We start from the raw sequence: 27,284 nt of genomic DNA, 5'->3' as shown, positions 1-27,284 counted from the left end.
ATCATGGGGTATGTTTAACCACCTTAGCAAAGCATATTTGTACATTTAAAGCCAGCCAGGATAGCAATATGGTGGGCTAGGGAGGGAATGCAGACGGAGACGAGAGGGTGGGGGCATTGTGAAGCCAGATTCCAGCTCCTAGCCAAAACAGTTCGCTGATAGTGGTGGAAGTTCATCAGCGGCCGTGGTACACCAGATCCAGCTCACACAAATCACAGAGAGTGCTGAGGGGAAGAGCCACCATCACACATTGTCCTGGAGAGATATGATTACCAGGCTCAAGGCCGACTAGGGAGCCGAATTCCTGATAATGCAGATGTTGTTTTGGAACAGGCTGCTAGTTTTTTCCAACAGCCTTCAGTCTCACTGGGGAACCATTCAGTAATCCAATATTCCAAATTCATTAGTTATCGTCCTCATCATGCAGGAACCGAACCTTATCTCCAGATCTAACCCCTCTCGCCTGCGAGCACGTTCTCAGATGGACTACGTGTCTGCTTTACGGCTCAGGTCCAACAGGCTTCGAGTCTGAGTCTGTACGGCTCTGCACAGCCCATCCACCTGGGTCTGCAGCCTCGGCAGATGTCGAACTGCTGCCCAGATTTTCTTAATTTCCTGGTATATCAGGTATCCTCCAAGTCCAGACAGAAGTGATCCTGCTACCAAATAGCCGAATATGTATACGTCTTCCATGTCCTCAACCTCCAGAGCTGAGAGCACACAGGTCTCCACGAGCTCCAAGAATCGATGACATAGCCGACAGGGTCTGTTCCACTCGGACAGGCAGGCTCCTCTTTCCCCGATCTCATAGTGGAGAAAATTCAATCAGTGGTGTTTAGGGCCCAGTTTGCCAGATCCATGTTGCTTCTTAATCTTATTCAGTCAGTGTGTGAGAGACGCTCTTACAGCAAGCAGCAAGCAGGACAGAGATAGAATGCGACCGTCCCCGTCAGAGAGCAGGAGGAATATTCTCTTCCATTTATCGTGTTCAGGGTCACTTACAGATTGCTTGGGAATAAAGACGATTTATTTTTAGCTCCAATCATAACTCTGCATGAGGAAAATTTCTATTCTATTATTTGCTGAAATGGAGCAGTGTGGGTGACTTGAGGTAAACAGTCAGCTGGGTACGTACCAACCAAATGTGGCAATAATTCTCTAAGTGGATTTATGAACATTAAGATTTTGGAATACTTATTGAAAATGGTATGTATGGGTTGAGAATTTCATTAATTTTTATTTGGTGTTAAAATATTTAAAATCCCAACAAGCAGACCTGAACAGTGAACAGTGGCACGTAGAAGTTGAACCACTTATCACTGTCTGCGTGGCCACCAAAAATGATATAGCTATTAGCTAAGTGCTGCCTACTGCTACCTACTCAAACAAGTCTGAGCTATCTTCACAACAGAAAAAGGCAACAGACAAAGCATAAAGTGATATGGAACATACAAATATTTACTGCATGATGCAAACGTAACTCACTGAAGGTTTACAGAATACTGAACTGTATGTACGACCAGAGTCTTTAAGACTGAAAGGTGGAGCCACAGTTAAAATATATTTAGCGACAGTTAGAATATATTTAACTTTAATATACTGAAGTTTCTTCATTTAAAATTAAACATGAATAAGGTTATTACAAAGCAATGGGGAAATACTTAACAGAAAGCACTTAGATGTAGAAAAAACTGCTTTTATGCATGTGCGTGAGAACAGGTGAATGAGGACTTTCTACAGTGCTCTGAGCACTCGAGTAGAAAAGATATAAGAACCAGTCTATTTACCATTTACCATACTTGTACATTATAGGCACTTTATCTTACATCTGCTTCAAAAGTATGACATTTTCCCCTCTTAGATCTGGACAGCTATCTGCTGTAACACCTGCCAGGTCTGTCCCATTTCAGCCCAAGCCTGTCCAAGCATCCATTTACCTCCGTGAACAACCCTTTTGTAATCCCTTTCACTGAGCACATTGCTGTCAGAGCCTCCATAATCTCAAACTTTCATTACCCAGTGAACAAAGATGAGTAACTGAGCTGTGTCGCAGACTTCACAGCTCTCATTCAGAGCCACTGAGAAAATGTCAAAACTGTCAGCTTTATGTTTCACTGGATATGGATGAGTTAAGCTTGATTAAAAAGTTGGTTTTGAAGCTTTGCTAGCAAAGGGTCAGATGTCTGGTCCCATGCTGCATCAGTCAAGTTATTGTATTTATCTGTGTGTTTAGTCTCATAATGGCAATTCAAATTGTAATCCTTAAACACAGCAATCTGCTCTCCACAAACTAAGCACACTGCTTTACCTCTGACTTCATGAATAAATACTTAGAAGTCCACATCTTGTTAAAAACTGTACGGTCATCTTTCTGGGCTAGTAAACTTGCATCTCTTAGTTGGTTCCAACACATTTACAGCAAAGCTGCATTTGCTTGCCTACAGGTACGTACATAAAAAAAAGTCACCTCCATAATAAAAGCAACAAATGATGTATTGTGATTTCCCACAAAATCGAAAAACAAAACAAAAATAAGAGTAAGACATTCTCTGATTGGGAGTTTATCAAAGAGCGTTTGGTGGCTGAAATGGGACAAACTGCATGATGATACTTATTTCCCATTGACCTCACTGAGGCCAGTCAGGGAAAACCAATGGGCTGGATGTGGCCCGCAGGCATTACAATGCCCAGGTCTGTTCTAGATAATGTAATAGGCCGTGTTAAAGCTATGGGATCCCTCAGTAATGTTTTCCAACTTGGTCCTGTCTCCATACAGAAACTCCCCCTAAAACTATAAACTGGTATTTTTACAATAATACATTTCTGAATGAGATCTTTTTCTTTCTTTTACTTAACCAAAGTAATTTCAATATTAGGCATCAGCCAATATGAGCCACATCCAATGCTTAAATTGCTTATATTCAGAGATGTGCATTGGATGACAAAGTCAGTTAACTAGGGCTCAAAAACTAGTTTGGGGGTGGGAGCGAGTGCATTTTTTTAAAGCCATGGTTACAGTAACAAGTAAAACAGCCTCCTGATCACAGTACAAACATACTGCACCCCTGTAAACATTTTTTTTCACATTTCACCAATAAAACTGGTGTATAAAAAGGGCAGAAAAAATATAGTTCATGTACTCCAGATGCCAGAGGCACAAACACAGACTGGTCTGTAAAAGGATATTAATAGGATTAACCATATTGTAATCCAGGTTTAACAAAAGGTTAATGAGACCTGAATTTTGTTCCGATGACCCCTATGAGAGGAAAATCAAGGAAACCTTGACCCTGCTTGAGATAGGGTTACTTGGGCCCTACCCTGGAGCCAAGCCCGGACAGGATGCTTGAGGGAGAGCACCTGGTGGCCAGACCTTACCCCAGGGCCCAGCAGGGTGCAGCCTGAAGAGGAGACATGGGCCCAAACCTCCTGAGTGCACTCATTGGAGAGGGGCTCAGAATAGAGCTGCTACTCCTCTACATCAAAAAGAGCCAGCTGAGGTGGTTCATCTGACTCGGAGGACTCCTAGTCAGACTCCTAGTGTTCTGGGCATGTCCTTCTGAGAGGAGGCCTTGGGGTAGACCCAGGACACATGGGAGAGATTATATCTCTTGGCTGGCCTGGGAACCCATCGGTATTTCCCTAAATAAGCTAGAGGAGGTGGCTAGGAAGAGAGAAGTCTGGGTTTCTCTGCTTAGGCTACTGCCTTTGACTTTATCAATTATTCATCATAAATAACTATTCTGGAACAATATCAGGGAAGACCTAACGATACTTTGCAATTTTCTACACCTCACACAGGTCAAATATTAAATTAAAATTCACATTATTACTGTGAAGTGCTTTTTTGGTTTTTACTGCAGCTGTCTTCAGATTAGGTCAAGAGTCTGAGTGCAGTTATAGGATTTTACTCTTAGTAAATTTCTGACCAAATAAAGTCAAAATATATATTTTTTCCAACTTTTGAGAAGGCACCGGTCTCTCTTATCTTAAACTATATGACTCAGCAGTCTGGGCAAATTCATGATGATATGAACAGTATCACTAGCATGGATTAAACAATTGAGATACAACATGCTAATTAAAGAACTTCAGATGGAATTTTAAATTGATGAAACTTTCTCTAGTATAATTTACCATATAAATTAAACTAGAGAAAGAGAACGACATGAGCTACATGTCAGACTTTTAATAAAACTTCCCCCTAACCTTTTCAAGTTCCTTGGTTAAGTATAGAAAATCACCAGAACACAATAAGCATAATGCAGCAGTAAAGCCTTTAGAGGTCACCATAAAAACATGACACGGGTTTCAGCTCCATCCAAAAGCAGCACCGTGTCTTACCTGGCATCATGCTGTTAAAGGCAATGGTACGCTGGCCGATGAAGTCCTGGCCAATGGGGTCATGATCCCACACGAGGAAACGAATCAGGGCCAGCTCAGGCATGTGGACCGTGAACACCAGGGTCTCCTCCCACATTGGATTGAACCCTACAGGACCATCCCAAAAACAGGTTACAGAATGGGTCAAACAGCAGAGATTCAATTAAATTCAATTCTATTTATATAGAGAGATGTCAGAGATGTGTGAGGTGAGTGCAGAGGGAGAGCAGGAGAAATAGGAGAAAATAAGTGTGAAGCAAATAAGAGACGTGAATTTAGGCAAACAAGCAGATAATAGTTTACCAGTTTATCAGTTTACCAGCTTCCCTACTCACACCAAAGGTCACACTTTGGACCTAATTTGTTGTTCTGGCCTCACCCCTTCCAACTGCTCTGCAGAACAACTTCATTTTACAGGTTATTTCTTGCTCTCATTTAGTGTTTCACTCCGTCTCTCCCTATCTAATGCCACGTTTCCACTAGTACCTACTTAGCTTGCCTCTATCTCATCAATTGCTGTGTTGTGTTTTGAGTCGCATACAAATTACGTCTAGAGACCACTGCCCGCGTTGCTATATTGCAGGGGTCTCAAACTCGCGGTCCGCGGGCCGCATCCGGCCACGCCCCCTACTTCTGGTCCACGATTTGATGTCAAAAATATGACAATTTGGCCCTTTTTGACATTTCGCTTTCCCCTCCAACTAAGAGGAGTTAGCAAAATGTCAAAAAAGTAACTTAAAGGGCCAAATTGTCATATTTTTGACATCAAATCGCAGTAGGGGGCATGGCCGAATGCCGGATACCCCTGCTATATTGACTCCACCCACATTAACGTGGTACTTAATTGTAATGGAAACAAAACAAGACCGTGGCGAGTCGTGCCGAGTCAACCCGCACTGAGAAGGTACTAATGGAAAAGCAGCATAAAGCACCACGGCTGATCTCATTCAGGAACATCAGGGACATTTACTTATTGTTAGTGCTCTGATTCCTGAAGATTTCTCCACCCCAGATGTACTGGCTGCTCAATATAACACTTGTTTAATTGACATTCTCAATTCTCTCGCCCCAGTGAAAACACGGTCTGTTTCCTTCACTCATCCTGTACCCTGGTTTACCTCTGAACTCCAGTCAGTGAAAAACAAAGGGCATCAATTAGAGCATCTCCATTAAAAAAAATGGTCTCACCATCCACAAAGACATGTACAAAATCTCACATACTGCATTATAAGGACTGAATTACCCAAACCAAATCGTCCTGCTACTCTGGCCTTACTTCCTCCAATGAAGGCAACACCAAGACCCTGTTTTCACTGCACTCAAACTGCTCTTCTCAAAAATCACCGATGATCTTCTCATGGCAGCCGATTTCGGACTGTTCTCCCTCCTCATCCTCCTTGATCTGAGTGCGGCTTTTGACCCCATCTCCCACAACATCCTCCTCAATATATTATTTTCTATTGGCATCACCCACACTCCTCTTGACTGGCTGCAAACTTATCTCACAGGCCACACTCAGTTCATCCAGCTTGTCTCTTAAATCCCACCCCTCTCCTGTAACTTCAGGTGTGCCTCAAGGCTCTGTCCTGGGGCCCCTCCTTTTCATCACTTACTTCCTTTCCCATGGCAATGTCTTGCGCAAATTCAGCATCCACTCCCATTGTTTCGCGGATGACACCCAGCTCTACAGTACTTATCCACCAAACCTAATTCTTCCCTCCCACCCTCCTCCTTCACCACCTGCTTATCTGAAATAATATCCTGGTTCAGCTCAAGCTTTCCTAAATTAAACAGCGACAAACAAACATCGGAACAAAATTTACCTTATCCAAAGTTGGCAATTTCTCCCTCACAATCAGCAGCTCCTCAGTTTTCCCCTCCACTTGGGTTAAGAGTCTGGGTGTCATCCTTTACAGCACTCTATCCTTTCACTCCCATATCAATAATATTACCTGGTCTGCATATTTCCACCAACGAAACATAAATTGCCTCCACTCCTCCCTCTCCCCACATACCACCGCCGTCCTTGTTCATAGTCTTGTTACCTCCCGTATAAATTACTGTAACTCTATATTTCTATTTCTTCTATTTGGCCTTCCTCACAAATCCCTCCAGAAGCTTCAAATCATTCAAGCCGCTCACATTATTACCCAAACCCCCTCATTTCCCCACATCACCCCAGTCCTACAACAACTCCACTGGCTTCCAGTTAAATTCAGAATTTATTTCAAAATCCTCCTGTATGCATTCAAAGCCATCCACAACCTCGCCCCCCCTTATCTAGCTGAACTTCTTCACATCACCTCCTCCCGTACCCCCCATTCTTTGTCTTCCATCTGCCTTACTGTGCCCTCTGCCTGCCTCAGCACCATGGGGAACAGAGTTTTCTCCCACTCTGCTCCCCAGCTGTGGAACTCTCTCCCACCAGACATTCGCAATATTGAGTCTGTTCATGTCTTCAAATCACAACTCAAAACTTAGTTGTTCAAAACTGCACACTCACTTTAGTTCCTTTGGTCATTTAGTTTCTGTTTGTGCTTTTATGTGATTTGCTTTGCTTTTACCCCTGTAAGGTGCCCTTGGGTGTCATGAAAGGCACTTACAAATAAAATGTATTATTATTAAAAAGTCAGACTCATTCCTGGTAGGAGTTGGGCTGCCCTTTGTCACAGATTCTGTTCATAATTTTTATTGACAGAATTTCTAGGTGTAGCCAAATGGTGGAAGGTTTCTGCCTCAGAATCTCATCTCTGCTTTTTAAGGGTGGTGTGATCCTGCTGGCTTCAGCAGAGCCTCCAGCTCGCACCGGAGCGGTTCGCAGCTGAGAAGCGGCAGGTATGAGAATCAGCACCTCTAAGTCTGAGGCCATGATCCTGAACCAGAAAAGGGTGGAGTGCCCACTCCAGGTCAGGGATGAGGTGCTGCCCCAAATGGAGGAGTTTAAGTATGTTGGACTCTTGTTCACAAGTGATGGGAGGATAGAGTGGGAGATTGACAAAAGGATTGGGGCTGGGGCTGCAATGATGTGGATGCTACACTGGTCCGTTGTGATAAAGAAAGAGCAAAGCATAAAAGTGAACCCTCCCTCCCTCACCACCACGAGCTCTGGGTAATGACTGAAAGAACGAGATTGTGGATACAAACAGCAGAAATGAGCTTTCCCCGAAGGGTGGCTGGCCTCTCCCTTAGAGACAGGGTGAGGAGTGCAAATCCTGAGTTCAATAACTAATTTGATTAGGTCATCCACTGCAGGTACGATGAGCAATGATGTACTGGGATGAGTCTAATCCAGCCTTTAAGACAGAACTTTTCATCTTGCAAATTCAGATTTTTCTCCTGACATTACCCCTTCCCAGTTTATTTATTTCGTCTAGAGTAGCCCTGACATGACTTAACTGTATTGGATAGTTCAGCATTGGGCATAAATGCTTTGTACTGTGGTTTATGGCATCACAAGCTGATAGGAAAGAAATTCTCATTCCAATTTACTGGGACTAATGATGGTGTCTGCAGAGTTTAAAATATGAAAACATACGGACATCCAGAGTCTATAAACATTCATGTTGGGATGTGATGTGAAAACCCACATTTTATCTGCAGGGCTGCAGATTGCTGTAGCTGTGGTTGCAAAAAGACTTCAGGTCCTATAGAAATCTAGATGAAAAACACTTTCTGACTTGACCTCTGTAAACTCTTTCCTGCAGAGATTATGGGCTCAGTCACAATTTGACTCATACTGAATAAAAAGATAAGTCTGTTTTGTAAATCTTGGTCATACCTGTGGGATGAAACTGCAATGATTGGTGAGTCCCAGGTAAAGGATAAATGGACTTGTTCTTATGTAGCACTTTTATACTCTACATGAGCACTCAAAGCACTTATACAGCATGTCTCATCCATTCACACCCCATTCATACAAGCACATTCTGTGTCTAAGTGCTTTCTATCTGACATTGATGAACACATTGGGAACAACTTGGGGCTCATTATCTTGCCCAAGGATACTTTGGCATGTAGACTAGAGCAGCCAGGGATCAAACCACCAACCTTCTGAGAAATCCAGAGTGAGTTTGCATTCATATCAGGCAGGTCTAGCTATTGTAATGCTTTATTGGCCACACTAAATCCAAGTCATCAGCAGGATGACTTCAGCTTGTTCAGAATGCAGCAGGATAATATTGGCAGGTGTCCTGCTCCTGTAGATGAAACAGGTGGCAAGCTGAGATGTCATATGTACCACGAGCTACAGGCTGAGATATCTGTTAATTCTATTCTGTTCTATTCTATTCTGTTCTATTCTATTCTGTTCTATTCTATTCTGTTCTGTCACCTGGTATTCTTCTGATATATCACTAGCCTTTTTTAGGGAGGAGAAAAGAAAAATAAAAAGGGACAGAAACAGAGAGAGACGGGGAAAAAGATAAAAGTAGACGATAGACCACAAGTAAACACAGCTGCTGCATCTGTGACAAAACAAGCATCACCTGTCATGAAATATACTTGATAATGAGGGAGAGAAGCTGCAATAATGCCCCCCAGAAACCAGAGGCAGACAGAAGAAAAACCCAGGAGACCTGGGCCATCTGCAGCCTCCCAGGAGCACTGAAGACCTGAGGAAAGACATCCTGAGGGCAACTGGAAGAGGGAGGGAGGTCCTAAAAGAAGCACCCTCAGTCAGAGGGCAAGTGCCCCCGAGAATCAGAGGCAACGGGCAGCCGACCCTGCCACAGGCCAGCTGCCCCAGCACAAGCCAAGGACAGGGGCCCAAGGCGCCCGAGAACCACACTTTCATTGTAAACATACATAGGTTTTTATATTTTTGCCTTCTGTGTTAAGCACGTTGAGTTTGAGTAAAATGAAATGTGCAACATAAATAAAATTGAGATTGTCATTTTATTAATTTATGGAGACAGATAACTCACCGTTATCATCCACTACTCTGGTCTGTTCCTTGCAGCAATCCACTGGGAGACCAATGATCTCCACCTCCACGAAGGGATCGATGATCTGTCAGAAAGATGTTGCACAGGGTTAAGATATTCTAACCCACGCAGTTATGAAAGCTTTCAATCATTACCTCTTAACTCCTTCTTTGGTGTTTTTCTTAAACTGCACACCTCCTTTTCTGAACATCACCAGCTCCCCATTTAGTGAAGGTATCAAGGGGTCATTGCTATCAAAATTTTTTCAAGAAGAAATTCTCATCCCTCTGCTGCCACCTTGAAATGTCTCCTGGCACTTATTTAGGCTGTGAGTTGTAAATATGATCTCAATGAACTTTACCAGGGCAAACTCTTAAAAACTTTGCTGACTCTGAACCAAAAGAGGGTTTTTAACCAAAACATTTACCAACGTATTTGTTGTTGTGGGATACTTTGCAATAGATTTCATTTCAGGATTCTTTGAATGCCATATTTCTGTCTTATTATGTTCTGCTATTAAGTTTGTGTTTAAAAAAGAAAAACGCTCTGCTGTTGCTCCTCAGAGTATGCACCAGTGGACTGACCACCTGTTAAAGGTAACGCACTAACACTCTCTAGGCAGACAAAAGGTAATGGACAAGAGGTACTTATTTTGACATGAATAACTTGAGCTTATTATACACTGCTCAAAAAAATTACAGGAACATTTTGAAAACACTTCTTCAGCTCCCAGTGGTAAAAAAGTCAAGCTGGATATCTACATGTATACTGATGTAGATGTGTACTGGACTGGGTAATGTGTTAAGAATGACTGGATGCCACATCGTGTGATGGAAATGAAAATGATCAACCTACAGAGGGCTGAATTCAAAGACACCCAGACGCCCGCATACTCTCGCTACATAAGGCCAGGCACTGCCATGCATCAGGGAGAACCCAGGACCCAATGCACCAGCACAGGGTCTGACAGTGGGTCCAAGGATTTCATTCCAATATCTAATGGCAGCCATGGTGCCATTGCCTAGCCTGTAGAGCACGGGTCTCAAACTCCTGGCCCGCGGGCCACTTCTGGCCTCTGCCCCCCCGATTCCGGTCCATGAATTGATGTCAAACATGTTTAGAAACATCAGGACCTCAATTACATCATCGCTTGATTTACCTCATTTCCCCCCCCCCACACAACGTGTCCGGTGTGTAACGGCCTTAAAGAACTAGGTTGGTTGACCTACGTAGCGCTCGTATAAAGTGCTTTGTGCTCATATATGAGCACAGTGCCAGGGTCCAAAAAAACACCTTAGCTAAGCATATCGCACATTTAAAGCCAGGATAGCAATATGGTTGGGTGGGGGGGGGGGGGGGGGGGGGGGGTGCCAGAGACAAGAGGGTCAGGGCTGTTAAGCTGTTGTTAATTTCTTTAAAAACACCCTCTACTACTTAACTGAACAGATCAATATCACAGAAGTTTAATTAACTTGATGTTGTACTGTGATTAGAAGGTATTCCTTTAATTTTTTGAACAGTGTGTATTTCTAATTAAGCAGCTCATTCCCTTTTTGTTACTACTTTCTTTAAAGTTATAATGCATTTCAACTTGAAAAGGCAGTTATGAGATGTAAAAGCAAAATTCAGAGCTCAAATGTAACATGACATTTAGATGTAAACTATAATGTGATATTTAGAATCCACATTAACAGTAAGTTGACCTTGAAGACCTTGGTAGATGTAAGCCAAATCTGAACGCATAGTTAACATGACCACACTCTACGCCTCTACGAAGTTTATCAGAATTAATTCAAAACTTTTCTAGCTATTGTGTTTACAAACAGACACACACTACCAAAAACACAGGCTCCTTGGTGGAGGTAATAATGACTACAATGCTGTTTGTAAACGCAGCCCCATCAGTCCAGATGTTACCACATAACCTTCTGATTCTTACGAGTTAAAAGAATTGAGAGTGAGCTGTCAGTCCTTGTATTACTGCCCTCTGATCTGAGACTATTGATTTAAGTTCATTTGTTCTAATTATGCAAGTGCACCCATTCACTCTGATCTGCAAATAGACAAACATCAAGGACCATGTGTGCAGTTTTTTTATTTTTATTTATTTTCTAAATTAATAAGACAGCCCTCTTCAACAGTGTGCTGAATCTAAGTCAGTATATTGCAGTGAATAGCATTTAAGCATTCACCTCACAGAGAGCACAAACCTCCACTAAGAGAGCTCTCTCTCTGGGCACTATTTACTTTTAAAAGATAAGAGTAGCATGACAGATGTTTACTTTGAAGAAAATGTGATTATCAGACCAGGCCTCCTTCTTCCATTGCTCTGTGGCCCAGTTCTGATACTCACATGCCCACTGTTGGTGCTTTCGATGGTGTACAAAAGTCAGCATGGCCACCCTAAAGCTAAGTCCTGGAAGCTAAGTCCTTTTAAATAAAACCTGGTCCTACCTCTCCTCTGTCTCCCAGCATGGAGTCTTTGGGTTTGGGCAGCTGTTGTCCACTAATGACTTTTAAAACCAGCTGTTTCTTCATCTTACCGGGCATTGGGTCCTCCAAATTGGGGTTAAAGGCACCTGCAGTGGGTAAAAAGATTGCACATCATTTGTGATCATTATTGTAATAAAATGACAGATTTCTTCAAAACCAATTCAACTGTCAGTTTTTGTAACACTATTTAAAAAGCACAAAGGTTCTTTTAAAGAGCTAATCTTTCATGATTCAGTGTAATCCCATAAACATAACTGTACTTTTTCAATCCTCTAGAATCCACACAACTGAAATATTTAAGACCACTGAACACTGACCTCACGATGCTGAAATGCCAGAGTACACTGGCTCAATATCTGCAACTGAACTGATGTAAATGTATGTTCACAGACATTAGACAAGTCAAGTGAAGCAACGGACAGTGAAGGAGAGGGAGGGCATAAAAAACAGATACTAATGCAGAAAAATGAGCACCAGTTAGGAACCAACTTACTGTAGTTTTAAACAAACAAACAAACAAACAAACAAACAAACACACACACACACACACACACACACACACACACACACACGCACACACCTACCGTACTGCTTATGTCAATAACACTTTTAAATCCTTAAACCAGTGGTCCCCAACCTTTTTTGAGCCGCGGACCGGTTTAGTGTTAGAAAATATTTCCACGGACCGGCTTTTAAGGTGTGGCGAATAAATATGTCAAAATAAATGATACGACCATAACCAAGTGTGATATTTTCTACGTATAATAATAAAAAACGTGAATCCACTTTGTATTTGTATGCAACTCTATCAGCAGCGTTCTCGTAACATCCCGCCTCAACATGAATAACAGGCTCTCTGCCCACAGCGCTCCCTGGTCAGCTGTTAGAGCCATGGTAAAACATGCCTTCAAAATAAGATACACCGCAAAAACAAATACAGTAGAAATCACCTCAGTCGGATTCAAATGGCCCAGTTTGGGGTCTATTATCGAATTTCGCTGCAATGGCTTCTGCTTCATCTATGAATTTGCTTCTGCAAATTTTATAATCTGAAATTTTACTCGTAAGTGCAAGTTTGTAGCTTACACTTGCCACGATTGTCCCCGGTGAAATGAACTGATATAAACACTAAAACAATTTCCAGGCGTTGTTAGTGTGTGTGTAGTTGTGCACGAACGAGCCGATGCATGGAAGTGGGCGGACAGGAGCTGAGGAGGGTTTTAGCGCTAAACTCATCCAGTTTATGCGATCACATTTAACTGGAAATTTATTACAATGGGACCAGATTTTTCATCCGAGGTAGGTGAATATCCGACGGATTTATGTGATGATTTTATTGGAATTAATGTTAGAAAAAATCAGGACCTGCAGATGCCATCCAACTAGAGCGAAAACCCGATTTGTGCGACTTCGACTTAGGTGATGTTTACTGTATAAAGCGCATGAAAAATACAACTCACCATAACACTGAATCAGTGTAAGCCCCCTGAGCTTGTTTCTCTGATACTCATTTTTGCTGGCTTCTGGTTTGACTGGGTTCGGCCGATTTCACATGGAGCGTGGCTGCAGAGCCGCGGTGTCAAGCGCTGGAGAGTCAGTTTGATGGCTGGGTCTACCTCACTGCTATCCCCGGTGTTGATAAATAAAAATGGTAAATGGACTAGTTCTTACATAGCGCTTTTCTACTCTTGTTGAGCACTCAAAAATTTAAAGAAGCGTTATGTAGGTCAACCAACCGATTTCGTTAGACAGGCCTGAAGCTTCTGGGTTTAATTTTAGCGGTGACGTATCATGTGAGCAGAAACGTCTTGACACGTCAAGAGGAAGTCATGGAGGGAAGTAACGGAGCGAATCCGCCCATTTTTCAAAATAAAATATAGTTTAGGCGCAGATAATAAGTAAAACGGAAATAATTTAAGTTATTTATTCTTTATGTGCGGCCCGGTACCAAATGTCCCACGGCCCGGTACCGGTCCACGGCCCGGGGGTTGGGGACCTCTGCCTTAAAGAACACCTTCTGTACAGTTATGGATAATCTCTCTCCTCCAGTGTCTTATCTTAAGCGTTAATACTTTGTCAAAAATAAACTAAACTCATCGAATTAACTCCCATTCTAGAAATATGAAAGTGGATAAAAGTGAAAATGAAATGACAAACGTGTCCTGACCTTCACACATGCTGGCAGGTTTGAGGATGTAGCCACAGTTGCCGTTGCTGTAGAATTTGGCTCTGTTGAGCTGGAGGACCCGGCCTTCAGACTGGTAGTTTAGTGCAACTGAAATCAAAGTATTTGACTTCATTATTGTTGATAGACTGAAAGTTTTTATTTTAATGTGCTGGATAATAGACACTGTTGTTAAAGCAAAAGCCATCAGCAGCAGCTGCAGCAGTTTAGAAAAAGTCTTGACAAACTGCAGAATCATTAATGACTGTGACAACAGAGGGAATCAGTTCATATCCTAAATGTTTGACTATATGAAATGCAGTGTGTGCAGTGTAAAGCACATGTGGGGAGGGGATCATACCAAGCTGACAACCAGCATTCCAGAAGGGCTGAGGGTTGAAGTTGGAGGAGTCCACACGGTAAGAAGAAGGATAGATACGTGTCAGCTGCCGCTGGTTGAACTGAATGAAAGCCGTCGCCTTCTGCTGCATCACCTGGTGGGCTTTGGTCTCACTCAGAGACGACACCTGCCAGCCACAGTAAGCTGCTAGAGACAGCACAAATACATCTTTGATTTCTTCCTGAGCCTCATAAACTTCCACTTACTTCAAAAGTTACAAAGTAGGGATGAGCTGGTAAAAATTTACACTGTTAATGTACCATGGAAATAGTGTAATCAATACCAAATGTATCTCTAACATTAAAGAATCAAAGAATTTCTCTAGACCTTTTTGTGTGCAGTAAGACTAGAAAAATGCTTTATAAATGCAAGTATGAGTATGATACATTTATATTGTACTGTCCCCAATATGCAGCTAGCATTAGGTTAACAATGCTCAGTTGCTTAAAAGAGTAAAGCTAAAAAATGTGTTGAATAAAGAGAACTGCTCACCTTGTGCCTCAATGTCATAGAGACCCACAGACCGTGTGTACTTGACCAGATCTGACAGAGCTCTGGACAGCTTCATGGTCTTCTTCTTTCTGTAAAGTTGACAAAGGTCACACATGCATTCAAACAGGTGACAGGAAAAAGAAAACAAATATAAAGTGTTGGTTTTGGTTTCCTTCAAGTCTCAACAGATATTCTTTCACTTGGGTTTCAGTGATGTTGGTGGAGCATGCCGTCTAACATGGCGGTCACCCATAGGTATTTGGGTTGATACCTTTTAGTAAGCCCTCAGGTCCTATGGCTGAGGCACTGTCATGCTGGCAAAGACCACTCCCATCAGGATAGAAATGTTTCATCATAGGAGGTGAACACTCCAGACTGTCTCAAGGCTCAGACCTGTACTGTTCTCCTGGTTTCCACGAGGAAATACTTGCCTACATATTTCTGTAGACCAGTGCCTTTGTAGTTTTTGCAAAGCTGAACACTCAAATGTCTGTTCATTTTTGTAATAAGAGGTCTATGCACTGCCACCCTACTATAATATTCCTGTGTGTAACAGTTGACTGTTCTTGCTTAGTCTGATGACACCCTGCATTAATATTCATGATATTAATATAAAAGGCAGGTGATTCCTTCTTGCATCATGCAATGCCTTGAGTGGGTCACTCACCTGTACATATAAATAATGTTTATTTAAATTTTATAGAATACATCTGAACCCAAATTGAAACATCTGGACCAACATGGTGATGCTGTTTGTCGCTATCCTGAAGACTGATGTCAAACTCCAGAATCTTCTGAAATTTTCCATGGTGCCAGTTTTCAAAGTGATGTAAGACCAACTCTGTAAGGCTCTCCTCATCCAATCTGAGATGGGTTTGTTCAACCACCTTGAAGCTGTGCCTCAAAAGTGTAAAACGTGTCATTTCCTGTTGCCACTAGGTAGCGCTGTGACCATCATTAAATAATATCATAGGGATTTGATTAGAGGCGGACCTTTATTACACTAGAGAAGTTTGTTTCAGATTGGGAAAGGACAGCAACTTAAAATTTCAGGGCAAATGATCAAAATTTGCCACAGTGCCACAGACACACCCTTCAACCAAAATTCAAAAGGGTCGCAATTTACATTTAACTACGTCTGTAGTTTAGACTGACCAAATAGGAAGTTGATCCCATTAAAACTCTAGGAGGCATCTGAAAAAGTGTAACGCCAGGAATTTGCCAAAATGGCAAATCAAATAAAAATGAACCCAATAGAAAATCTTTGGAGGGAGCTGAAACTCGATGTTGCTCAGCGACAGCCCCGAAACCTGAACGATGTGGATAAGATCTGTATGGAGGAGCGGGCCAAAATCCTGCTGCAGTGTCTGCAAACTTGGTCAAGAACTACAGGAAACGTCTGACCTCTGTAACTGCAAACAAAGGTTTCTGTACCAAATATTAAGTTCTGCTTTTCTATTGGATCAAATACTTATTTCATGCAATAAAATGCAAATTGATTATTTACAAATCATACAATGTGATTTTCTGGATTTTTATTGATATGTACCTACGATAAAAACTGCAGACCTCTCCATTCTTTGTAGGTGGGAAACTTGCAAAACCAGCAGTGTATCAAATACTTATTTTTCCCCACTGCGTGTGTACAAAAGACTATAGGCCCATCACCCAAACCCTACAGAAAGTAGGAAGACCTTATTAGCATCCTGGGGTTAACACATCCACATGACACTCCTCCTCTACAGCATCCCTGGGCAACAGCAAGCATGGCTCAGCTGCAGCACTTCAACGTGCACTGAGGTGTGAGGGCCCTCTTATGACTTTAATAATAATAATAATAACAATAATAATAATGATCATCATCATCATGGGGTGGGATACTAAATAAAACTCTAAATATATTTTTGGTTATTTAGTATTTAACATCCTCAAAATAAAGACTGAAGACTTTGAGTGCTGCTTTGTTGCAGTGGGTGTGGGCTGCATGTCTTCAGCATAGTGGAGCGTTCTATCGAAACTGCCACATTTCAGATTTGTCTAAAAAGTGATTTCATTCCTTTTTCCCCCCCAAAGCAGTCGGCACACAATTCTCCACAACTACCAAACAAATACAGTTTGAAATATGCAACAGACTAAAATACGCACTCAGTGTTATCAGACCCCTTCACTTAGCTCTAAATGCCCTTTGGCAGCAATTACAGCAGCTCTGTGTTAACATCTTGCATACAAGTGCATCTGTGCATTTGTGTCTGTATGAAATATTGAACTAGATGGTGTGTGTGTGTGTGTGTGTCATACTTGCTATGATGCAGTGGAGCGCGGGAAGTGCCACTTGTGCTTTCTTGGTCTGTGTCTGTGTCTTCAAAGCTTGACGTCTTTTTCAGCTTGGATGCCTTTTTCTGAGGAATGAGGACCACAGAAGACCGCTGAAAGAGTTTTCTCTCCAGTTTTGAAAAGACAGGAAGATGAGGTTTAAAAAAACCATCTTGGATGCTTTTGATAAAATGTATAACTGGCCCAAACTTAAGGCTGCAACAAACTGGAAAAAAGTCTTTTTGTCATCAAAGCAAAGGCTGCAAATAATTTATCATTAGAGATTAATCAAGATTAATATTTACATCTAAAAATCTCTTTTGTAAGAGCAACCAATTAACTCAATATCAAATACAGGAAGACAGTATATTCATAAATTGATTAATTGGTTCCTGCTTTAACTAGCACAAAAAATCTGTGCATTTATTTAAATATGTTTTGATATTTAAGCGACAGCAGGCCGTTGCTGTCTTCACCTGAACAGATGATTTAAGAACTAAACACAACACCTTTTAACAATTGCACCACATTAAACACAAATTAGGCCCTTCTACTCACGGCATCGAGTCTGTTATTTTAATTCTGCATGCTAATGTGGACAATTTTTTGTTCATGCATGAATTTGTTGTAATCTACTTCAAAATAATTTCTGAATTCCAACAAGCATAATGTACAAAAAAGGTCGTAATAATCAGCTTGAAGACAGCACTATAATTTCTCTTGCAGCTGAACTGAAATTATAAATTTAATTGCCCATTTAAATTGTTCTAATTCAATACTTATATTCTTTTATTGTAGAGTAATGCAGCAACCATGTCATGAAATCTGTTGTACAGCATCAGTGCTGAAAACAATTGCTCCTTTCTTCTCTTCACAGAAAGTCGGGGTAACGTGCAGGAAACTGAATAAAGGTTTAACTTTTAAAAAGGCCAACCTTGCATTTAGAGAAGCTCTCTATGAAGGAGCGACCCGTGCGCTTGTTACTGCTGGTAGGATTAGCCACATCTGCGGTGTTGATCCCATCCTTACTTTTACCCTGACAAGACAGGAAACATGTATGCTTTTAGGCAACAATTCATCTGAAATAAGAAGAAAATGTATCACCAGCTTAAATCTACATTTCCACCTCTAACTGGACTGAACAGCATTTGTTTGGGATGTTTAAACAGAAGACACTTTAACTGTTTTTGTTAAGATTACTGCTAAAGATGGAACTCCATCTTTAGACTCATGATAAATATGGAAGGCTAGTTATGGTGCATTAAAGAGCTCAAAGATTCTAAAGGAAATACACTTCATCAGGTGCCACTTTTATGGCAAGAAAGTCAGTGATTTTTTTCCCCAGTGGTGCAAAACCTCACATTAAAACCTATCACAAACTCACACTACAAGAAGCCAAGCATATGTATGTATGTATGTATGTATGTATGTATGTATGTATGTATACATACATACATACATGTCATTGAGGGTCTTCTTTCCCACAGACTTGCCTTCTACTGCCCGTCAAAGTGAATGCACATTTAAGCCACTTCCTCACTGGCTTTAATGTCCATCTTTTATATACAGGTTCTGATGTTCACCTAAAACTTTTGGCTTCTCCACAAGTTAATCTGCAAGTTAATAGTTAACAGATAGCCACACTATAACAAGTGTGATCACAGTGTTGGATGACTGCTTCATCCAAAACATCATGCTTATGTTCAGCTGCTTTCATACAGCATATTTTGAATTTAATGTCTCTTTTCAGCAGTGTCTTTTTTTAAAGCAACAACTGAAAATATTATTAGATTATGAATGCTTAAACACAGGTTATTGTGTCATATACACCAAAAAACAAATACATGAACCCAGATGTCATTATTGCTCCATCTTGTCTTCATATTGTGTTATTAGTACTCACTACTGCAGTTCTTGATTTGTAGCACTTAAAGAAAGTAAGATCGTATGTCCACAGGGTTGGAACACATACAGAGATCAAACGTTTGCTATGCAGGACTTGCTGTCTGTGTTTACCTTGCTGCTGGGTTTATCTGTGAGCTGCCCAGCAGGAGGGAGGGCTGTGATGGTGAAACTGTCCGGGTCCTCTCTGTCTCGGATCTTGGACTCCTTCATCAAGTTGTCCAGCTTTTTCTTAGCCATGTTCTCCACCTGCTTCCTGTTGGCTGACGTCTGGAGGAGGAGATATGGAGAGAATAATGACAGCAGGGACAAAGCAGGTGAGGGTGACTTTCAAGTATAGCAGGGAACACAGTTCATTTTCCACTATTTTTTTTATTTTGCAGGCAAGTATAAAACTGTCTTATAAAGATAGATTTGCATCATTTATAATGAATTACATGCAATAGTACATTAGCAGAGGGCCCGAGCATGAGGGCATGAGGTGGCTCTTAAACACAGGTTAGGTACTTGAGAAAAATTCACATCAATCAAAAATATTTAGGTCATTATCAAGAATTGATAGGGTGGTAATTCCCATCTTTAAGAATGAGGACCAGAGGGAGTGCTCCACCTATAACAGGGATCACCACTTCTTTATGCTCGTAAGGATATTCCTGTGTGTGTGTGTGTGTGTGTGTGTGTGTGTGTGTGTGTGTGTGTGTGTGTGTGTGTGTGTGTGTGTGTGTATATGTCTACATGTGTTTTGTGGACTTGGAGACTGTGTGCCTCAGGGTATCCTGTGGGGGGTGATTCAGGAGTATGGGGTGTCTGGCCCGTTGTTATGAGTCATTCAGTCCCTGTTCAACTGTTGCAAAAACTTGGTCTGCATTGACAGCAACAATTGCTTCCAGTGGGTATTAGACTCCAAAAAGGCTGCCCTTTGTCACCGACACTGTTCATACTCTAAGTGGTGAAAAGCTTCAGCCTCGGCAGCCTCAGAATCTCATCTCTGCTTCTGATGGAGAATCTGGTCCTGTTGACTTCAGCTCACACTGGAGTGGTTCGTAGCAGAGTGTGAAGTGACAGGAATGAGAATTAGCACCTCCAAGTCTGAGACTGTGGTCCTCAGCCGGAAAAGAGTGGAGTGCCCACTCCGGCTCAGGGACGAGTTGCTGCCCCAGGTGGAGGAGTTTAAGTATCTTGGGGTCTTGTTCACGAGTGACAGGAGAGGAAAGCAGGAGACTGACAGATGGATTGGAGCCGGTCCGTCATGGTGGAGAGAGATCTGAGCATAAAAGCCAAACTGTTGATTTACTGGTCGATCTATGCGCCCACTCAGTTATGGTCATGAGCTTTAGGTAGTGACTGAAAGAACCAGACTGCGGATACAAGCGGCAGAAATGAGCTTTCTCCAAAGGGCGGCTGGTTTCTCCCTTAGATATAGGGTGAGGAGTGCAGTCTTTCAAGAAGGGTTCAGAGTAGAGCTGCTGCTCCTCCACATCACTTAGAGCCAGTTGAGGTGGTCCGGGCATCTGACTAGGACGTCTCCTGGGTGAGGTGCCATGTCCTAATGGGAGAAGGTCTCGGGGTAGACTCACGACACGCTGGAGCAATTATATGTCTCAGGTGGCCTGAGAATGTCAGCAGAGAGAATCTGAACTCTTCTGTTTGGATCCTAGATGAAGGCTCTTTATGCATCACATGTGATGGAGTTTGATTTGGGACTATAACTTTAATTGTTCAGAGACAGGATGAGAGAGTATAGCACATGTGTGATATTCCTGAGGTGATTCCAGGTACGCCTTTTATACAGTACCTTCCACTTTGAAAGAAGAAAACAATAATTGAACAAAGGACAAGCAGCGGAAAGAAAAGCAAGAAAAGAGAACAAACAGAAAGAAGAAAACAGCAGAAACAGTACACGAGATATAATAAAGGAACAAAAGCAAATTGAGAGAAGAACATTCAAACATGAACCATTGGCAACAGGAAATACATGCACAATTCACATTTCATCTGCTGGACAAAAGGACAAATCCTGCTGCTAGATAGAACTGATAGATACCATGAGGCTACATACATCTCCATTGATCAGCTTGCAGTCATCCTCCATCTCATCAGCACTGTCCTCATCAGACACATCTCCCTCCTCTGCGTTTTCATCAATGTTTGGAGGCAGTTTCTTCCCCTGTCAAAAATTAAAATCACACCAGAGGATGTTTACAGTCTGACAGGTGAGAGATTTCCTGGACTAAGATACTTAAAGTGTAGTGTAATCATCAATGTACCATACACTGATGTACTACACTTGTCTGCCACAATAGTAAAACCACCTACCTTGTCCTGACAACAACAGGCCATGAACACAGGACCTCTGGCAAGGATTAAACAAGCAAAAACGACTGAATTGTGTCTCATCTCTACACATTTCACTGTATCTGAAATCTCCAGCCAGAGAGCTTTTCTGTCTCAGTTTAGTCCTCATTTCTAGCCTTGCACATTTTCAGCAGTTTCTCCCTGGTCCTCCCACTAGATGGGTCTATTTGCTCTTGGCTGATTCAGTGAGCTTTTGCACTGTGACCTTGTTGCCACAACTAAGAAATATTTCATGGTGTCTGTGTAGGTTCCCAGTCATCCAGGTCGGTCATCCTGGAGCTTGAAACAAGGCGACTGGACTTCTTTAAGTTTCTTGAGAAGTCCACCTCTGATACAAAAGGCTTCTTGAGTTCTCAAACCAAAAGGTGGAGGGACCCAGGTATTTAAACCCCAGTGGTGATGTCCCCTCGAGGTGGCTGTTGTGACCCACTCACATGCGCCAAGGTGCGAAAGGTGGCGTGGGGTCATTACAATCTGTGGTTTCAGGTGAAATCAATTTGGGACTTTGCCCTATTGTACTGTATTTCTAGAGACCTGAGAAAGTACAGCACTATGTTGGAGGTGGTTTGGATAAACAGTTCTCAGTGTTTCAACTACAGTGACAACAACCTGCAGTTGGTTTGGCTAAATATATTTATGTGGACAATCATTGAGTTTAAGGCTTTACAATGCTTCCACCTTCCAAGGTCACTTTTAACTTTAGCCCTGAAACCAAGTCTTAACCCTCAGGTCTTTGAAAGTGGTGTGAAAAAACATGCAGGTCAGCCAAAAAGGTATAACTTTTAAAGATGGCCTAAAACTTTCACAAAGATTTTTGTCTGTGGTTTCATGTGACAAAAGACCTCACATGCTCACTCATGTAGTTCAGATGAGCGGTTGCTGGTTGCACTCTCCATGAAAGAGCTGTTTTGTAATAACCAAAGACAGGTGAACAATATGTTCCTAAAAAACTGCCCTAACATTTGCTTTGCTCCTGTGATGTCGCTGGCTTTCAGTAGAGTAATGCATCCTGCTGACAGGAAACTGCTTAATTCACCCAGCCCTCCTTGAAGCTTACAGTACCGTTTGTTATATTTTTCTGTTTTTTTTCAGTACCTGTTGCACTTTGTTTCACTCATTGGGAGGCCTCAGAGAAGAAGAGGTAGTTATGAGTAAGAAATCGATGGTGAGCGATGTCCACCTTCAGCTGTTGACATTATTAAAAGAGACTGATCCTCTCTCATGGCCTGATTTTTATTATGAAGCGAGCTATAATTCCCTGTGGTTAGCAATCACTTTCAATCACGGTGTCATGGAGTGGAGGTGGTCAGCAGCACTGTGTGGCTGATCATACCCACAGTGCAGAGCAGCAGAAAAGCTGACATAGTGCAGATCAGATGCAGTACTTAGATATTGGTGCCACCACTAACACTCTGGTGAGTATACACACAGATAACAGTGTTGGTGTAACAGCTGGGTGAACAGTTTCCAGCAGGCCAGGTACTGGCACGGTGCCTCGTCTTTACCGAAAGCATCTGGTGTTGATAAAGGCTCATTAACCTCAGTATTACTGCCTCCATTGCTCACAGGCAGGCTGCACTCTGATGCCTGTGAGAAAATATGTTTGTTATAACTGTTTTATAATGACCGGCGAGACTTTCTTGGCTGAAAGTTACGCTAAATTTGATGGACAAGACCTGTCACTGATGGGGATATTCTCTCACCATTAATGGAAATATAACATAAATGTAGAAGTCAGGATACTATTAAAGCCCCATTTCATAATAGAAAACCTTTCAGTGGACATCTTATTACCTTCTGCAAAACTATTTTAATATAAAACTATTTTGCCCTAACTTGGAGGCCTTGCCCTAAACTTTTATCCAAATACCTTTAGTCACCGCTGGGTTAGTAAAGCTATAATAGAGATTCCAGCAAAAATATTATTATGTTTTCAATATTAAAAGTGCTCATTAAATGATTTTAATCATGCTGTAAGAGATTATCTTTAACATTTCATTTCATTTTGAGAACCACATCCTAGAACAGAGACAAAAAATTTCCATGGTAAACAAATTAGAGAAAGTACTGCACTCAGTACAAGGGTGCATACTACATAATGTCTATACTTGTGTGTACAGGAATATTAATCTGCTGATATCAAGGAATTATGACATAATACAAACATGTTTTTTACATTTGAGCAATATTGCTGAGCAGTAGGTATTGCTCAACAAGGAGTCATAATCTGTACTATTTATGGCCATGAGTCATCCCTGACCAACATGTTAGGCAATATTCAGCCAATCAGAAGCTGCCAACACAGGCTAATCAATCAGGCTGCAACCTTAGGACTGATATTACTATAAACAGACTGGCTCTTTCCCACTGGACTGCTATTATCATAGCATTAGCAGTCATGTTATGATAATATAGCACTCTATGTTGTTTACTCTCAGATAAATACAGCCAAAGTTTACATCCATCCATCCATCCATCCATCCATCCATCCATCCATTCTCTTCTGCTTATCCTGTTCAGGGTTGTGTGTGTGTGTGTGTGTGTGTGTGTGTGTGTGTGTGTGTGAGATGAGATGCTGTGTTTAAGGAAGAGGAAGACAGAGAGGCAGAGGAAGCTCTGAAATGAATGTAGAAGAACAAATATTCTAGTAAATGGGACAGCAGATAGTGAGCAGATAATGGGCTAAAAACCTGGAAAGTGACTCTGATCACCACCAGCATCAACTACCAGAAAGACACCTCACTGCTGCAAAGACAAGAAATGGAAACAACATCAATCTGAGTAGCTTTCCACTTCTGGAGACAGCTGAAGCTGAGCCCAACATTTGTTCCAGACTGTCAAGACAAAAGCTGTTAATAAAATGCTCACCATATAGCAATGTCTTATAAAGGGAGCCAAATATTTCATTTTTGTTGATGTGGTTTGAAATAAAAGTAAAATAAAATGCTGGCTATGATAAGCTCAATCAGCACTTTGTACCCATCTACCAAAGTGGTGGTTCGAGGACGTCAGACTAAATACTCTGGATTCTCTGGGACATCGGAAGGCTTAAAATTATCGTAAATGACGGAAACGCATCTCTATCAACATTTTATCCTTCAGAGCTTCTCTGTGGTGTGAGTGCAGCTCATGATCTAGAACTGCCCCTGTCCTGCAGCCAACAACACATTTAACCAATTATCTGCAATCACTGGTGCTCAAGATATTTTCTGATATTGCGAACATAACTTCCCAGATCATAACCCAGACTATTGTTTTCTGTGAACACAAACAAACAGACCATAAAAAGTGACATTTCTAAAGCCAATTTTTGATTTCTTTCTCTTATCCCGACATGTCATATTAGCTTTTCGTGCTACTTCCTTCAACCCACCATCTCTTATCTCTGAAGTCACACTGTGAGGTTCAAACTCCATCCAGTGAGCTAAGTGCCTGATGGCTGGTTGCTCTCACCAAGAAAAACAGTCACTTGCAAACATCCACATTCTGACTTTACCTTCACAAGGATCTTGCCCCTGAGTGCTTCTGGGGATGGCAACTGCCCAGATTCATCAGCTTTGATATTAAAGACATCCAATTTGTCCCCGAGGATCTCAATCAGGTACTGAGCCATCTTCTTTTGCTGGGGAACACTGCAGTGGTTCTCTATGGAGAGGATCACTGGGTAGCTGCCAGACAATCAGGTTGAAAAAGAGTGCCATGTCAGTGGATTGTTGTAGCACAATTTTATTATTAAAGGTTCACACTTTGAGTGTTCTTGATTTGACCATGAGTGCAGGTAGAAGGACACTACACATTACAGCAAAGAATGTACATGGCTGGATTACAGTATTACAAAATTACTTTCAAGAACAACATTCAAACTAAATAAGATGCTTATTTCCATCGCAGAGGGGCTTACTACACAGCAAACTCCAACCACACTTAAGGGGGATTATGTTGTGTGCATCTGAGCATCATTTGACTACAAATAAAATAATCAAGTACTACACACACATGTGCGTGTGTGTTACTTTAGGTTGTATGTACAGCACCAGTCAAACATTTGAACACTTTTGACTGCTGCTGTATAACTTATTATATTTGACTTTACTGTACTCATTATTATTTATTTTTGCATTTAAGAAAACATTTTCTTTAAGAAAATATGATTTTATGGCCTGTATTTACAATGAAAGGTTTTAGTGTTTTTTGACAGATGTATGCAGTCAAACTATTATAAACACTGCAATTTCGAAATGGAAACCAATGAGCAGACCTGTTTTTTCCCTTTGGAAAATTTATTATTGCTCATTAATAAGACAAACATATTTCTTATCTGATTACTCAATTAATTGATGGAATAATCACTTGATTATTAAAATAATCGATAGTTGCAGGCCTACCCCAGCCTCTATCGATCTTGTACTCAGAGCTTGTTCCTGTGCTGCCATGATTAGTGCCTCTGTGCTTTGTCCAGTCATTGGTAGGATTTCTCTGTATCAGCCACTTCTTCTGTCTGCCGGTGGTACATGCCCTGCAGGGGCCTGTCTTGCTTTTCTGTTTTATCAGGTTTCTTCTGCCTGAGGTACTCTATAAGCACATGATCCTTTGTGACAATATTCCTGAAGTACTCATGAATCTTTGTTGTTTCTTTGGCCAGCTCATTACCCCAGCAGGGCATCTGACAACTGGCAGGCCATAGGTGTTGATTACCTGGATCTTGTTCTTCCGATTCAGCTGACTCTTCAGGACTTGCCTTACTCTTTTTGGAGGTCATTGAGTTCCTGATGAAGACTCATTGTTGATCTTGTATACTGTAGTTCTAGGCATTCCAGGATCCACGTGTGCGGTATTGAGTCATAGGCTTTCTTGTAGTCAATCCAGGCGGTGCACAGGTTAGTCAGTCTGGTCTTACAGTCTCAAGTGACTGCTTTATCTACCAGTAGCTGGTGTTTTGCTCCCCTGGTCTCTCTGCTCCTTTCTGGGCCATGATCATGTATTGAGCCATGTGCCTGCTCATCTTAGCTGCTATGATGCCTGACAGGAGTTTCCATGTTGTACTGAGGCAGGTTATTGATGGGTAGTTGGATGGCACCGGTACCTTCTGGGGACAGTCCGGCCTTCAGTCAGCCATGGAGTGAGTGAGTGTGTGTGTGTGTGTGTGTGTGTGTGTGTGTGTGTGTGTGTGTGTGTGTGTGTGGGCTGTTGTTCCCCTGCCACTGAGAGTACAATTTGGATGGTTCAGTGGAGAATATCTATCTCTCTGGTAGACCTCTTCAGGCGGTTAGTGAAGGCTGTGAGTCTTTGCTTGGCAGTCTCTGAGGCCTCAGGTATGGACAGCTGGTTGTAGTTCTTAGGCACTGCTTTCTTCACACCTTTCTGCAACTCTGACAGCTGGCTAACTTCCCTCCATGTTGCCTTGATCTTAGCCTCTAGGGTCTTTTCCATGGAGGGTACTGCTCCTTGTGGCTGTTCATCTTATAGCCAAGCATCTCAATGATCACTGTTGCTGCAGTAGAGATCAACTGATTGGTTTCAGTATATACTTCTAGTACCACTGGAAGCACTTTGGAATTAACATGCACCAGTTGTTCCTTCAGGCCCTGGTCCTTCTCTATTTTCTCATGCACCTTCTTCTTACTGCCACATTTATCTGTTCTATTGGAGCATTCAGTGTCTCCCTCAGTGCAAGTCAGTTAAAAAGAATAAAAATGGAAGGTAAGAGAGTGTAAACATACTCATTCTTGATGAAGGCATACTTATTGATGGTCTCAATTACATCTTTGAAGAGGATCTTGGAAGTGAGGGTGTAGCCGTGGTGGACAATGGGCTCACCGTCCTGTCCATCCCAACAGTCAACTGTGGACAGCAAAGAGGA

At 41.8% G+C, this 27,284-nt stretch overlaps 1 protein-coding gene across 1 annotated transcript in view; it reads right to left on the bottom strand.

Moving 5' to 3' along the window:
* The window catches only part of plch2a (phospholipase C, eta 2a), a 77,723-nt gene that overhangs the window by 14,102 nt on the left and 36,337 nt on the right, over positions 1 to 27,284 (bottom strand). The window contains 12 exon segments of the mRNA XM_030733220.1: positions 4,345 to 4,491; positions 9,306 to 9,390; positions 11,760 to 11,884; positions 13,966 to 14,073; positions 14,324 to 14,506; positions 14,855 to 14,943; positions 17,153 to 17,253; positions 18,102 to 18,203; positions 19,184 to 19,339; positions 21,129 to 21,236; positions 24,921 to 25,092; positions 27,145 to 27,265. Of these exon segments, the coding sequence (XP_030589080.1) occupies positions 4,345 to 4,491; positions 9,306 to 9,390; positions 11,760 to 11,884; positions 13,966 to 14,073; positions 14,324 to 14,506; positions 14,855 to 14,943; positions 17,153 to 17,253; positions 18,102 to 18,203; positions 19,184 to 19,339; positions 21,129 to 21,236; positions 24,921 to 25,092; positions 27,145 to 27,265 (1,497 nt within the window).

The sequence above is a fragment of the Archocentrus centrarchus genome, chromosome 7 (genome assembly GCF_007364275.1).
Source record: "Archocentrus centrarchus isolate MPI-CPG fArcCen1 chromosome 7, fArcCen1, whole genome shotgun sequence".
Classification (NCBI taxonomy): Eukaryota; Metazoa; Chordata; class Actinopteri; order Cichliformes; family Cichlidae; genus Archocentrus; species Archocentrus centrarchus.
The sequence above is the reverse complement of the archived record's forward strand: the minus strand, read 5'-3'. Positions and strand labels throughout refer to the sequence as shown.